Raw genomic sequence first — 15,925 nt, 5'->3', positions numbered from 1 at the left:
AAAGTGACAAGAAAACAGCTGACTTTGCTAAGGTATATTCTTAACCTGAGCCCCCACAAAAGTCAAAGTCTGGATTTTGGCAGACTTTTTGAAACATTAAGCTTTTATCAATCCCTTCTTGATTTCTGAAGTATTTACTATCTTCATGATTATAGTGAACTTGAGTTCTTAAGTCTTCTGTGAAAACAGTGAGCCATATCTTTTCTTCTACATCGGAAATGCAAACACTTCCTCTAGAGAATTCTTGATTAAGGCTACTTGACACATCACAATTTCCCAACATGATGTTATATTAACCACACCTTGCATGAATGCACAGAGAAAGACTATCCAGAGAAATACAAGTTCTTAATAATATAGAAAATTTCCACAAAAAATGTGAGGCAAAACATCCAGTCTTACAAATCTGAGTGTAACTTAAGGAAGTTAAACAGTGCAAACAGCAGAAATCTGCAGTTTTAAGAATATATCACTCCAAAAAAAGGAAATTTTAGCAAATTTTTAATTTTCACAGAAGCCAAAGAAAGCTGCAAGACAAAGTACAGCTTCACATGGATGCTGATGATAGAGCTTACCCAGAACAAAGGGAAAGCTAGTAGAGCCATATGTTTAAATAATTTCTATGATTTATTACTTACCGTATCCCATATCTGAAGCTTTATCTGTTTTCCATCAATAGTTATCATTCGAGCCCCAAATTCTACACCTGAATAGATTTTAGAAAAGATTACATTATTAGCATGTGTCAGAGAGAAGAGTATCAAGTACTATAACAGCAAGAATCTAAGTTTAACTCAACACTGTATTTGTAGGAAACAATTCCTTTCACAATCTGCTTTTCGTTAATTTTCCAGCTATTTGAAAGAGCTGTAAAGTTTTCCAGAAGGAAGAAAACTGTTACTTTCCAAGTGCTTTAAAAATGCATTAATTAGAGCAAGTGCCAAGGAGGCATTTCCTACAATGTTTTCCAGATGATTTCGTAGCTCTAGATCAGAGGGAGATAAACATGTGCTTTTGCATGCAAACAGGAAGCTGAAGAGTCACAGTTACTTTAACACTCTGCCAAGGATAGATTGCTAAAGCCAGTTTAGAAGAAATTAAACCTACAATTCTTTATCAATAAAGTATTCTAATCACTATACAAATGTCACCTTCAACAAGACAAATTTTATGATTGTATTAAAACTCATTTGCCTTTATACAAAAATAAAGGGCTTCCAAAATTCTAGCTAGTTAAAGATCAAATTTAATAACTGAGGGAAAAATTAATGTTTCAAATAAAAAAGGAATTTCTTCAGTGGAAAAAAATCAAGCCTTTTGTACCATCATTTGAAGCATTTTTAGGATATTTTAACAGTTAATTAAGCATACATTGAGGCTATTACTACAGTAGTTAAAATCTGACAGATGTGTAAAGATAGCAGACGTATGCAAAGGTTATCAAGTTTCCATTAATCTGTATTTTTTCTGAAATAATGGATATATGAAGCAAAGATCAAGTTGGTAGGTTAAGTTTTATCTAAAATTGGTCACTGTCTAGATTTGGGCTGGGGTCTTCCAATTAAGCAGACCTGATATGAAGTATTTCAAATGTCTCTGCAAAAGCTTATTTAGAATATTTGGGGGGCAGCATTGCTTTCTGCAGAATGACTTTTGGGGAAGGGGCAGGTAGGAACCACTATCTCCCTTCCCCAAGGGCCAAATAAGAGCAGTGGGCCAAACAACATGGTGCTCTCTTTAGTATGCAAATAACTTGCAAGAACTGTACACAAACAAATTGAAAGAATGGAGGGGGAGGGGCAGAAAGGAGGAAGCAGGTGAACGACAAGGCTTTCTCTGAAGTTGATTGCAAAGCCAGAAGAAGGTCCTTTGACTACTACAAGTGTCAACACTGCAGCTGTTACTTGATCTCAAAATGCACATACAGAGCTGCTGATTTAAATCCAGCAATCATCCTGAACGTTTAGTTTCCACAAACAGCCCCACAGAAAAATTAAAAGGGTATTTATTCGGTTCCATCAAAATATCTGCTGAGAGACAATTCTGAATTTGAAAAAACACACAGTTGGATGGTAAGCCTGTCCTCTTAAAGAAGGAAAAGAAAAGGCTCAGGTTTACAGTAAGGGCATGTTCTAAGGGCAATACGCAAACCAAAGAGAATGTTTACAGTGTCTTTTTGTCATCCATTTCTACCTACAAATGTTGTGGGGAGTTTTTTACGGTTGGGTGTGTGTTTTCTTGTTGTTGGATTTGGTTTTTTTGGGCTGTGTGGGTGTGTGTGGTGTTGGGGTTTTTTGGGTTTTTTTTTTTTTTTTGCTTTTCCTCCACTGCCCCCCCTGCCCCACCGCCCCCCCCCCCCCTCAGTTTTCATTAAAGGTAGCGTTTCTCTCTGAATTTCTTAAGTCTTACAGATAACACTTTAGGCCAACTACACTAAAATTTGGGGCTGAATTTTGCACAACTCTAGATGAAAAGTCTTCTTTCCACATGTCCAGTTTCAGTCTCCCTTCTCCTCTAACAGAGTTGCTCACAGCAGGAATAAAATCTGCACTCCCATGGGCTAAAACCATTGTATTATATTAAAAAGAGTTAGTCTATGTAACACAAGCCTTTTTATTGAACCTACAGGTTCCCAGGAAGCACATTAGGTAACTAACATCAACCCATCCCACCTCGCCCTGTACAGGCACTCATACAACTTAGAACCCAAGTTCTTTATTTATTTCTGTCTTTCTAAAACAATTTGGGTAATTGGGAGAACCATTCTCCTGACCAAAACACACACGCATGCCCTCTCAGTTCAGCGAAAGGAGGCTGCTTCCAGCCTATGTCCCTTCTTGCCCTTTCCAAGCAGCTTTCCATGCTCCATTTCTAATATCCCTCATTATGCTAGGTTCATGTCCTCATCCCACTAGCTTCAATTCCTGCTCCCAGATTTCATCTAGCTGTACACCAGACAAAAGACCTGGTACTACAACCACCCTGCTGAAGTGAAGCTGTTTCCCACAGCCTATCAGTTTGCTGATGTGACAGGACTGCCAAAAGCGTAAGTGATATATAAGGTGTCATATATTTGGCAGGCCCAAAGAAGAAAAGATGACAATAACTCATGCCTCCCTAAAGAACTCAGGCTCTTTATTCAGCCAGCCTATCTGCTGCCAAGACCTCAGAAATATTTGAAAACTGATGTTAGCTGAAGAATTTGAATTATATAGACAGCCACACACAAGGTGTGGGAGGAATGTCAAGACAGAAAGGGAACCCATAACCAAACCACCTGATACATTCTGTCACATGAAGAATATTTGTTTGTATTTCAATCATCTGGTTCAGTACTCCCAAACACAGGAAGCCCACCTATTCCAGGACACAAACTAAAAATAGAGACTAGGGATACATTTTGTGCAAGGCTCATCATGATTAGAGCTGATAGGTTCCTTGAAATAACATCAAGAAGTTCAAAGGTTCTGCAGCCTTATCAGAGACTAGCATCTGTTATGCTTACCAGGTTTCACTGTTTCACTCACCTGAAGGCTAAGCTTGCCCACAAAATTCCCACACTATTCCTCATATTTTGTGTGGAAAGAAGTTTGCATCATTTACTGTAGCTAGATCAGAGGCAATGCATTCTTGTCAACATGTATTAATTTCCCCTAGTTATCAGTATCAAATCATACCTAACACAAATGGTCCACATTCAATTGAGGAGTCAGGCAGAACGCCCCCGTCCCTTCCAGTGAATACCTTCATACTTCAATCCTTCCCCATCCAGAAGTTAGTCTTCCCAAATCGTAAATCTGTTTATTCATCTTTAAGGTTAATTTTGCTTTAGTTTACCTGTAACTTGTCTTCAAGATTCTGTGGCTAGGCTAATATTCTGTTTTCTATGAAATATCTGCCATTTGCATCACCATCAATGCATGTGAAGCTTAGCCAATTCTCCTTCCATGCCTAGGTTTTAGCTTTTCTGTTGAAGATACTATAGCTACGAATTTTAATTGTTTCACATTGTACCTTCCCAGTAAGAAAAAAGATCTCCACTTGGCTTTATTAGCTAACAAATACTGATCAGCTAAAGATTCACTGCTACCTTAATACAGCACAAATTCTACATTACTACAGCACAACAAACTCATAAATGCATGCTGAGGTACCATGGCTGCTTAACCATTAGCACTGTGGAGGACAAAAGAGACCTACCAATAGTGAGATCGTGGACTGGTTGAAATCTCTTGTCTGTAAACTGCAACAATAAACATGATTTCCCAACACCTAAAAAAAAACAACCAAAAGAAAGAAGTTTTAAGCAAATTAAAAACATGTGTTAAGAACCAATAGGTAGTCATTTAGATGAATGTTATATATTATTTAAAACTCATTATTAGAACTTGGGATACTAGATTTCACCTGCTTTGAATCCTGTGTAACTTTTTCATACCACAACAGCTTTCAAAGTTCCAGAAACATTAAAGTAGTATTTTTCAAAAACAACAAAAAAATTAATTCTTCTTCCAAAACCGTACTTCTGCCTTTAAAATTAAGTAGAAAAAAATATATTTCCTAACAGACCTTCAAAGTATCATTTCACATCCTCTCTCCACTGTAACTACAGGTCTTGCTACCCCCCTCACAACCCTGCATCTGCTTCCCCTTCAGTACTTTCAGCCTTCTTCCAAGCTAACTAGGTCCTCCACAACACCTCACTCTCACCCATCTCCTAATTTATCAGCTGAGGTAACAGCACTACATATATGGCTGCCTAGAATCACTATGTGCCACTGCCCATTGGTTCCCAACAGGCCAAAAAATAGTCCCAGCAGAACTGGCAACAGCTGAGTTCACACTACAGCCAGCCAGACAACACATTGTTCCCCTCAGATATCCTGATTTCCAACCCAAACGGATTAACTACTTCACATCACATGGACAATGGTAAGCAAATGGGCAACTTCTTCTGTATGTGAAAGCACAGAAAAGTAAAAGTTAATGCAGTCAACAGAAGTACTCCTAACTATCTAAGTTTATAAACACAATACTGTTGTTTACTGTTATTTTTTCCTTGTTCTTTTACTTGGAGGGGTCATTCTTCCTGTTCTGGAATATTTCATACTTTCAGCCTTTTAAAACTTGACAGTCATACCTTCGGTTTACATACATTTAAATTCTGAACAAAGGGATAAGGAAAAGAACCATACTGCAAGACACAAGATATGCATAACAGAGGTTTGCATATAGTGACACCAATATTTCTACTACTAAATTCAACAAGATTTTTAGTATGGTTTCATGAGGAAAGCAAGCCTACACAATAGCAATCACTGCCCATCTGTCATTTTGGTCTCAAAAAACTATGACTAGTTTCAACCAAACTTAATAGGAGACCTGCATTTAGTTTTGTTACAAAATGAGCTGCGACAAATCGATGCCACTCTGAGATTAATATCCCAAGTGATGTAGCAATTCCAGCAGCCTAAGCCAATTGTTGGTGCTGCTGTCCCTACTCTCTCCCCTACAGCACGTTCGTGCCCATTTCTTCACGTGGCTTAGATTAGTTCTGAAGCAATTGCAGTTGTCTGCTGGGTTAGCATGCTGATCTGACAAGAAGAGTGACAAACAGAAACGGCTTAATGCAGAGTCAGACAAGCATGAGGGTTAGTTCAAATGAGGGCAGAGAAATGCAGCAGCCAGCAGATCAACAGCTTAGAGTGGCATGGAACTGCAGCCCAAGGCAAAGCTTGCAGCACTAGCCTTAACATCTCTTTCCTGTAGCTCTCTGGCTTATGATAGCAAGCTCTGTGGGCATAAGTAGTAGATAAGGAATGGGGGAGAGTGCTGGAGGTAAGAAATAGGGAGAAGGACAGGCAGAATACTAGAGCTGTAGGGACAGAGAACACAAAACTAATCTTAAAATAGTAGTATCTTCTACTCACAGAACACTGCTTATATACACAGATAACCACCAATGACACACAGCAGCCCCATCACCGAAGATAATCACCATCCCGCTTACAAAAAACCACCTATAAATCACACCAGAAATAGAATGGAAAATAGCTTTTATCATTAACCCAACAAAGTGATTTCAGTATCATTGATATAATTCAGTATCAGAACCTCAAAGCTATCCAATATTCCTGCACAAATCTTATGAAGACTTGAAAAACATTTCAAAATCTAATCAACAAAGTGACACTTGTTTACATGTCCCAGCACTAGTTCTCAAGTGGCAATCTGGTATTTCTTCTTGTAATGCTAGTGACCAGTGTGTTGGTTCAAGAGGAGATACAAACACTAGCATCAACACAGCAAAGACAACAGATGAGCACAGCCCTTTGATGCAAGCCCTGTCTCAAACTGGCACAAGATGACTGCACCTCTAGTTAATTCTATGCAGCATGCCTTTTAGGAGCAGACTGCAGAGTGGTGGGTTCACACCCAGAAACAGAAAAATTAACTAGTTTCTGTCTTAATGCCATTCCTGCTACTTCAGAACGTTCCAGCAAAATACACCTGGAAGGCCCTAAGTTCTGTACTGCCACTGACTGAAAAAGAAGTTCAAAAAGTTGCAAACAAAGCTGCAGCACCTATTAAGTTTAGGTTTAAAATATTTTATTGCCTATTTTTAATAGTAATATTTTAATTTTATCATTTTTAACAGGAAAGTTCTTATGAGAATAGTTTGTGGACCATTCAATTGCAAAGCCTGAGCAGGCTGCACTATGGTAGACACAGCCCAGAACCTGTATCAGGTTCTGGAGCTTGATTAAGATCAATTAACAGTTGCATGGCCACTAACTCCATGGCATACAGATGGTTCAAAGTAACTACACTGGTTAACTCACTCTATGAGCTAAGTGGCTGTTTACCAGGCATCTCATTCACTTAGCACTGTAAATCTCATACCTGAAATGAGGCAGACACTCTGGGAAAAGTAGCTGAGCATGTCTCATGATAGTCAATTGCAGACACAGAAGGGACAGATTCAGTTATTTATTAACTCATTCTCCATGTTACTGCCACAATTACTTTAATACAGCTTCAGATAAAGCACCCCCAGAGAAAAAAATATAAATCTTAGTATTTTAAAACAAGAAATGAGCAGAGCTTGGTTACACTTCACCAACAACCACAGCAAACAAAAGCTCTTGCTTAGGAACAAATTAAAACAATGGATTACATGCTCAGAGGGGAGCAGTGTGCTTCCCTGCAAGTGCCTGTTCCAGGATCCCTTCATCACTTTTAGTACCCAAACAGTGATGGGAAGTGGAACTTGTGCTACAGTAGTTTTACCCTCTGGCTCTGAATTCCAAACCTCAGTTGGTTCTCCAAATTCCTCTGCCTCTCTTAAGTCTCCTCTTTATCTGGGTGCCACTCTACAGTCAGTTTCCCTAGGTAACGGCTGCCAGAGCTTTGCTGTTGTCCACCTTGGCCCAGCCATGCATTGCCTCCCCCCCTCCTTACATCAACACCAGTGTCGATTTCACTGCTTAGCAAGCCAGAACAGTTTGGTGGTAAAGCTAACCTCTCCCTTCTCACTCACCAAGTTATGCAGTGAGCTAAGCCAAGAAACAGATCCAGCATAAAACTACACTCACCCAAAACACTATTATGTGCATGAGACTAGGGCTACAAAATACATATCAAAGGGAAGGGTCGTCTTTTCAGTACCAGGCTATGCTCACGGCAGTTAAAGCAGCTTTGCAACCATAGCACAGGTGATGATACAGCTGAGCCAGTTAAATGGCTCTTGCTAAGACAGCTCATTTGCTTCCTTCTCCCCTTCCAGCTGCTGTGACTCCCTGTGAACAGGGCAAGGAAAGCTCAGTCATCAGCTGCAAAGTCAGAGGTGCACTAGTCAACATAAGGCAAACTTCCAGGCTTTTCTTACCATTAGCAAAACTCATCAGTATTCCTTCCACTTATGTTTGTTTGTCTTGGAAAGTTGATCTGGCTCAAAACTAAAAATGTCTCAAAAAAGGAGGGAAGAGGGAGTTATGATAATTTCCTTACTTGTTCACAGAAGCACCACTATAGCCCAAGAAAGGTGGCAGAGGAAAAGAACTGCAGTAGCAGTCATCCCAACCTAGATATCAAAACTGAATCCTGAAGACAAGTATCTTTAGTTAATCTGCTAGCTGCTTCTGATGGGTATGGTATGCTCAGCCCTTCCCACACAGTTTCACCTTACTCAAAATAGCTCTTACACTTTTCTGACCATACCTACTATTTGCTTGGTTTTATTTTATAGATCACCTTTGTGAGCTGAACTGGCTCTCTCAGACAAGCACTGATTTTGACAGCCTAAGAAGCAGAAGTTCATGGCTGAGACAAGGAGTGGTAACCAAGTCCACCCATTCTGGTGGTGGATAAATATTGAATTAACTCAGCCATCTCACAGAACTGTATTTTTGTCATTGTTACTTCACAAGACAAGGTGATCAATCAGTTCACCACCAACAGAGATGAAGACCTACTCCCCCTTTGATATCCCTCTCACTGATCCTCCTAGGTCCTGTTTCCTCCCTTGGAAGTACGCTAGGCTTTGGAAAGCCCTTCCCTGGGCCAACTCTGCTGACTCAGCCACCAAGTAAAAAGTTAACCAAAAAGTAGGTAGTTTCTACTGCATTAGTGGGTTGGTTTAGCTCATGGCAGACTATGAAAGTCACCACAAGGTAAGTCCTTTCATGTGTAATCAACTATGTCAGCTTGGATGCCCACGATACTAAAGTCCCAATACCAACTCAGCTGAAACAAGTTTCCTACTTCTGTTACATCTCTTTAGAAAACAAACAAAAATAAATCTTTAAATAGGCTGAGGACAAACAGTGATCAAGCTTCAAATAATATAGATTATAAAACCAGCTCAGATTTAAACCAAGTAATTAAATAGTACAAATAACACAAGATATATACCTCTAACCTGGCTTATGAGGTACTTGTAGTTCTTTCTAGCAGTCTGCACAGCTTCCACATATTTCATAAGCCCTTTTGCTATCACAAGCCACAGCTCATTCCCTGTCTCCTTCCTTCCCAATATCTTTATGCAACTTGAAGTGCAGTACTACCCTTTCACAGGCCTAAGCATAATGAGACATTAACCTAAAGCAAAGATTATTCTTAACCTCTTTTCAGTCAGTTATCTGTTAGTCAAAACTAACATCAAATGGAAAAATTCTATTTAAATTAGTAGGAAGAACAAACTACAACATTCCAAACTGTCAGTTATAGAGCAAAGGTATTTCACATACCAACATAAGCATGGGCAAGAAGGGAAGAAAATTAACCTCCAAAATCCTTCATGATGGCTACATAAGTTTTGGAAAATTAATGTCATAAAAATGGCTTTATAGCTCTTTAAATTCAGCTTCAATACTTAAGCAGACATTGCTGTAAATTATTTACAAGAGCCAATGATGTAAGTTTTCCCTTCTATATAAAAATTTGTGCAGACCTACAAACTGAAAGGAGCTGTTCAGCTCTGTCACATTTCATCTAGTATGGCACTACCCAACTGCTAACTGCAGGTTTTAAAACTAAATAAAAATTATTTCCAAACAAAATAAAACTACATGAGTCCATACAAAATCTCTTTGCGTCCTGGATGATCACAGAAGACTCAGAAAACTGCCAGCCCTTCATAATAAAATTGTTTTAGTCAAAGTTGGGGAGGGAAGCATTGCTCAGGTTTTTTTTAGTGGGGTGGGGTGGTTTTGGTTTAAAGGTTAGAAATTAGTACGAGGGTGCAAGTTACAGTCTCATAAATCATCTGTACAGGCATCTACTTACAATTCATTAATTCTAGTTAACGTCTAAGAGGCCAAGAAGATACACTTGTACAACACCTAATATCTGCTCTTTTAGGGATCAAAGGACCATCAAAAGGGTCTCAAAGCAAGATTTAAGTAGTACAGATCAGTACTCTGGTTTTCAGTATGAAAAAGTTCTCAAGCTATCATGGGATGATAACAGCAGCTCTAATGGGATGAAAACCTGTTCAGTTAAGAAGTAGTTACATACTTAGAGAAAATAAGGGCAAGAGGCTCTGGTCATGCACATCACTAGCTAGTAACAGCTGCTGTTCCAGAACAAAGTGCAATGATACTAGACACATTTCACAAGGAAGACTGAAAAATAAAGCTAATTCAATTGCTTAATTTCAACATTTGAGAATCCCCTAGACAAGTGAAATGGTTGACTAGGCAGCTTACTTTAGAGTGAGAAAAATTAGATCACCAAGCAATTATATTTTCTTTCATCATCTTCCCCTAATAAGAACTACTTTGAGATACTGTTGGTTTATAACCAGCAACTATCTGCTGAAATTGAAAGGCAAATGAAAGTTCATTATGCAAGAAGCTCTGAGTGCTGCTGAACCAACACATGCAGGAAAAGCAGAATACAGACCTGCTCATGGAAGATGCAGCAACACTCATCATAACATTTAGATGGAATACAACTGACAAGTTATGTTGGTGGCAAGAAACTTGACCATTACAAAACTAGTATTTTTGGTATACTAAAGTTCACTAGCATTCTCTAGTGGAATCTAGCAAACATACTCTAATATAAAGAAATCCTGTCTAATACATATTAAATATTATGGAAAAAAAAATTTCCAGCTCTAGTCTTCACAGAAATCTCACCTATCATTCCTAGATTATTCCCATCTGGTACACTGCTAGTAACAACAACATTCAAGCAGAAAAGAAGGTTTCACTATCGTATCAAACATATCAAACTTGTAAGAAATAAAACGACAGACTTTCAGCCATCAACTGTAAAACCAGGCAGTACTCATGTGCTAAAAATGTTCACCCTAGCTCACATCAAAGTCCATCTTGACTTCAACTGGTGGCCAAAAGTAGATGTGTGGGGAAGAGTGGATGAACGCTCCAACTCCTACAGGCAATCAAAATGAAATCGACACTACCAACAACCAAGTCAAAGGTCTTGGAGACACAGCCCTAAGCAGAATGCAACACATATGCTTCTAAATGCATTTGCAAAGTCCTATAATGTTTTGGAAATACTCAGATCAAAAGATTTTTCCTGGTTAACTCTCCCAGCAGTCAGTATTCCATAATACTTGAATTTTTCTCTTAAAGTTATCGACTCTATGAAATTCCCCAGCTACTGTCCCACGCAGACAATGTAAAAACTGCAGATTTATGGCAATGTTGCTTGAGCACCTGAAAGACAGCTATGCCATTTCAGGTCTCTCCCACAACAGAAAACGAAGCAGATCTTAAACTAGTTCTAACTACATGGAAAAAATATATTTTTTTCTAAATTATGCAAAACGTAACAACCAGAACAGAATTGATCCCAGGTTCATAAAGCTTGAAGTACCAGCAAAAGAAAAAGTCACAAAGTCAACAACCAATGAAGCAAGCAATGCAAGGGGACAAGAGCTGTTGAGAAAAAGGCAGTCTTGCACAGTCAGTTTCTGTGGCTGTCATTTTAAGACATTGAGATCATACTGAATTCCTGTGGTTAAGTAGATGAAAGCATGCGGAATCACAATTCAGAGAAGATACATGCAGGTATAACTTGTATAACTGCAGGCATTTTTTGTTGGGTTTTTTATGGTTTGCATAACCCACTTCATTTTGCAGTGCTGAAAAGGAAGATGAGCTAAATGTTAACATCTGTCCTCAGCTGATGCTGCCTTGCTTTTCTCCTACAGTTTGTTTACAACTAATTGCTGAGTCACCAGGCAGCCTATTCATTTCCAAATACTCTAAATCAAGTCCCAGAGATAAATTTCTTTATTGTTATGAAAATTACATGGCCTGCAAGGCCACTGGCATCTCTTCACTGGTTGGAATGCTGTAGCAGACCACCACTGGAACTGAACACGATACTCCCAATCCACTCTTAATTCCCATCAGGAGAGCTATGAGTTCAACTGCCTTTGTCTGAGGAACAGTAGTAACACCTAAACCATCAGTCACTTTGGCAACAAACTGCACAACATAGATTGGTTCTTTGGTCCTAGCTATATTGGAATACTTACAAGGCTCATAGGAGATCTAAATAAAAGCAAAACCAACTTACCACTACTGGCATATTTAACTCACTTCAAGAATGATTGTTGCAGTAGTTTTAGTTAGCCTCCTGTAGCAACTCTCAATAAAAGCCACAGAAATTAAAAAAAAAAAAACCCAAACATCAAAACACAAATTTGTGAGCTGCTTTCCTCTCTGTGTTTCCTTTCTCTATCTCACTCCTCCCTTATATGGCTCTTAAGCAGCTGAAACAATGTAATTCATTCTGTATTTCACATTTCAAGGTACTGAAATGCAAAAGTGCAACACACCCCATTATACCAAGAGTATTTCTGTGTAGAAATTTAATCAGCGTACAATCAATGAATGTAATAAAGCAATTGTCTGCTGTCATTTGCACCACTTCTAACAATCACAGTTTTTAGAGATGTACTAGAATAGGCCACCTGTTCTGAAGCACTATCACTCTGAACCCTGCACCTACCATTTTGCATCACCCTGGACAGACAAAACTCTTCTTACTTCCCTTGAATCTGCTCAGGTAATCTCATGTCCTCTGGTTTAACGAGCTGTCACTCACTTAAATACCCAATAAAAAAATCAGAGTTTTCACATCATCTACAGCCTAATGCTTCCAACACAGTTGTCACAGCTGTGATATTTCTTAAGATTAATCTGTAGTACAGCTACTGCTGCAGTAGCCTAAAAAAGCTTCTAGAGTTTATATTTTTTTTTAAACCTACATTTAAAGTCACATAGTAGTTGCATCCAGTGTATTTAACAACCTCATGTGTAATGCAAGTGTAATGTATGATTATACTCTAGTGATAGTGTGGTTCAGAGGTATGAAGTACATTACAGAGGCCTCTTTAGAATAGCATGTAAAGTGACAGCTGTGTCATCAAACTTATTAAAAAAAGCATTTATTCAGGTATGAGGAACACAACAAGAGAGATGCACAATACTCAGGCACAATAGTTAACTATGTGTTACCCTGTCCTGACAACACTTTGATGCAAGTATGCTACTTATATCCACACTGTACTAAGGAAGCAGAGAATATATTGGCAAATGGGCTTCAAACAGCAATTCCTATCAGCATATTGTTATGCTCACAGCATTTGTAAGCATTACTATTTTACACACCAGCCAATGACAAACTGAATGCAGCAAGTTTTTAAAAGTGGGAAGCAAATGAGAAGAGAGCACAGAAGCGACACGAAGTATCTGGGAAAGCACCGGTCAATAACAGTAATTAAAAAAAATAGTTCCTGTAAATCAGTGGATAAGAACCAGGGCTTTTAATTTGCCTTTGACAGCATGTCTTGACAGTTTGCTACAGCACCTCCAGCTGGGGCTGGAAACGGCATCCTTGCGGCCTGAGCTGAATGTACCACACAGCAGTAGTCTTGGCCTCACCGCAAAACTGCGGGATGGCATGTGGCACCTCTCAGGCCTCACCTCTGCAGGGATGCAAATAAGGGCCACTCCCCAGGTACAAGTTTTGAGGTGACAGCGCCTTCCTCCTCCCCCCGCCAGATGCCGCAGCCAGGGGCGTGACACGGCCCGACTGCCCCGAGGCCTGACAGCCAGGCCCGGCGGCGGCTGTCAGGCCTCCGGGCCTGGTGCGCGGCCCGAGGTCGCCGGGCGGGGAGCCGCCGAGGGGCAGGCCGAGGCCCCGGGCGCGGAGCCGCCGAGGGGCAGGCCGAGGCCGCCGGGCGGGGCCCGGCGCAGAGGCGGGGGGGAGCCGCCTCCTCGCGCAGAGCCACCACGTCGACGACGCCAGCACTGCGGAAATGGGAGCGGGGAGCCAGGCCCTGCTCCGCGCTCCGCCCGCCCCCCCGCGCTCCCGGGGCGGCCTCGCCTCGCCTCCCGCCCCCGCCGCTTACCTGTGTCCCCGATGATGATATACTTGAAGAGATACGCGTAGGCCATGGCCGCCCGGTCCCCGGCTCTCCCTCACTCCTGCGTGACGCGCGCGCGCTCTGCCCCCTCCCCCGCTGTCAGGGCTCGCGCTGCGGAGAGGTGGAAACGGTTAACGGCCACCGGGCGGCGGCCCGCTCCCGCCGGGCGCCTCCGCGGGCACCGCTCGCCCGCTCCCTCCTACCTCCGCCGGCGGGCTCGCTCGGTCGCTGCTTGCCCTCCCGCCGCTCCCCGAGGCGCCGGGGAAGGCAGACGCGGCGGCGGGAAGAGCGGGCGGCGAGAACAATAACAGGCGCCGAGCGGCCCCGGACCCCTCCGGCAACGTCACGCACCCACCTCCTCGCTCCGCCCCGCCCCCGACCCGGAAGTGCTGAGGCAGCCGCTGGCTCGGGGCGCGCGGCCGCCTCCTGCCGGCGTGGGGGCGGGGCTTCGGGATGGCGGCGGAGCGGGGCCGCGGCGGCTTGGGTGTGAGGGGGTGGCCGGCCGGCCGGCCGGCTCTGGTCCCCTCTTCTGGCCGCTGTAACGGGTGCTGGGACCTTGGGCTGCTGCTTTGCCTTCGCCTGGCGGGAGGAATAAGCGGCGGGGTGCGTTGTCCCGGAGGCCGGGGGGTGTCGTGGCGGCGGCGTCTCCTCCGCGGTGACCCCCGAGGGCGGCCCTGCGGGGAGAGGCTGAGAAATGGGGGATGGAGGCAGTCGGGCCGTCGTTAGGCGCTGACGAGCTCCTGGTTTGCACCAGGGCCAGAGGTGCTGAGGTGTGGGGGTGCGGCTGAAGCCCAGCGCTGCTGGCTGAGGTGTCTCTGGTGTTTCTGGCTAAAGGACCAGGGAAACTAGCTCCGTCGAAGGCTGCGAGCCCAGCTCTGAGCTAGAGACACCTTTAAGCTTAAACACTAGTGAGCAGTTCTGTACAAGTTCATTTTCAGCACTTAACGAGCGTGAGTTCTGCCATGGAAAGGGTTTTTGCCTTTTCATTTCTGCCTTTTCTTGTTGAACTGGAAGCAATGAGCCAGGGAGGTAGCCTAAGTTCACAGCTGGTGTTTAGGACTTTCTACTCAGAGCTCATGTGGGACTGGTGAGTTGGAAGAAACTTCAAGGTCTTCCTTAGTCTAAAGCTGCTTGATGAAGTATCTCGTGTACCCAGACCTTTGGCCCTGGAGCAGTTGGAGGTTGCTTGGCCCGTGGGTTGGTTCCATGCCGAGATGCCTGGCAGTGGTAACCGTGGTACCTTGCTCCAGTCAGGTGCTACAGCTGGTGATGTGTCGGGGTGCCCTCCAGCTCAGCTCTTTGTTGACTGTGAATTGGTGGGACTGTTGAAGAGCCATTGACATTTTCTTCATATGAACTCACAAGTCTACCATTCTGGTTGTACCAGTCTGGTAACTTTTAACTTTTAAAGATTTTTATTTGTGGCATGTCAGGTCAACAACTTGGACAGCATTGACTTACAGCACTCTTACAGGTGTGCATCTAACTTATAAAAAATTTCAGTAAAGCTGATCGTGCCAGATCTTGTTTCAATATTTTGTGACCTGAAACCCCAAATTAAGCTTATTTTTTTGATCATCCTCTTCACTGTGGACATGGGAAAAAAAAAGATTGCTGTAAACAGAAAGGAGTTTCTTTATATACTGTAGTCATTATATCTACCTTTTCCATGTAAAAAATTGTTTTCCATGTTCCCTTGCTAGTCATTTTTCTCTTCTACACCCCCCCAAACATTATTTGTAAATGTGGAGTCTAAAATAGCTTTCATGTGTCCATAACACCAGCCTCTACGCCCCATAATGTTTATATCAGTATTCCCAGCCTTGTTCTGATCTGAATGCGATTTTTTTTCCTTTTTTTTTCCCCAACAGCATCATATTTTATTTTTCATCTTAAATCCCTGTTCTAGATGGTTACTACCCAAATGTGTCTATATGTTTGATATCTCTTTATTAAGCACTGCTTTTGCCTTTGCTAAATTTCAGTAGTTTTGATCAGGCCCACTCATTTTCT

At 42.0% G+C, this 15,925-nt stretch overlaps 1 protein-coding gene across 1 annotated transcript in view; it reads right to left on the bottom strand.

Moving 5' to 3' along the window:
• Positions 1 to 14,284, bottom strand: part of RAB2A (RAB2A, member RAS oncogene family) — a 44,080-nt gene extending 29,796 nt beyond the window's left edge. The window contains exons 1-4 of the mRNA XM_040587303.1: positions 14,116 to 14,284; positions 13,898 to 14,023; positions 4,201 to 4,272; positions 639 to 706 (exon numbers count right to left, since the gene is read on the bottom strand). Of these exons, the coding sequence (XP_040443237.1) occupies positions 639 to 706; positions 4,201 to 4,272; positions 13,898 to 13,943 (186 nt within the window). The 5' untranslated portion in view covers positions 13,944 to 14,023; positions 14,116 to 14,284. The remainder of the gene's footprint in view (positions 1 to 638; positions 707 to 4,200; positions 4,273 to 13,897; positions 14,024 to 14,115) is intronic.
• Between the last annotated feature and the right edge of the window lie 1,641 nt (positions 14,285 to 15,925).

This window comes from Falco naumanni, chromosome 3 (assembly GCF_017639655.2).
Source record: "Falco naumanni isolate bFalNau1 chromosome 3, bFalNau1.pat, whole genome shotgun sequence".
In the NCBI taxonomy this organism is placed as follows: domain Eukaryota; kingdom Metazoa; phylum Chordata; class Aves; order Falconiformes; family Falconidae; genus Falco; species Falco naumanni.
This window is presented reverse-complemented; position numbering and strand designations above follow the sequence as displayed.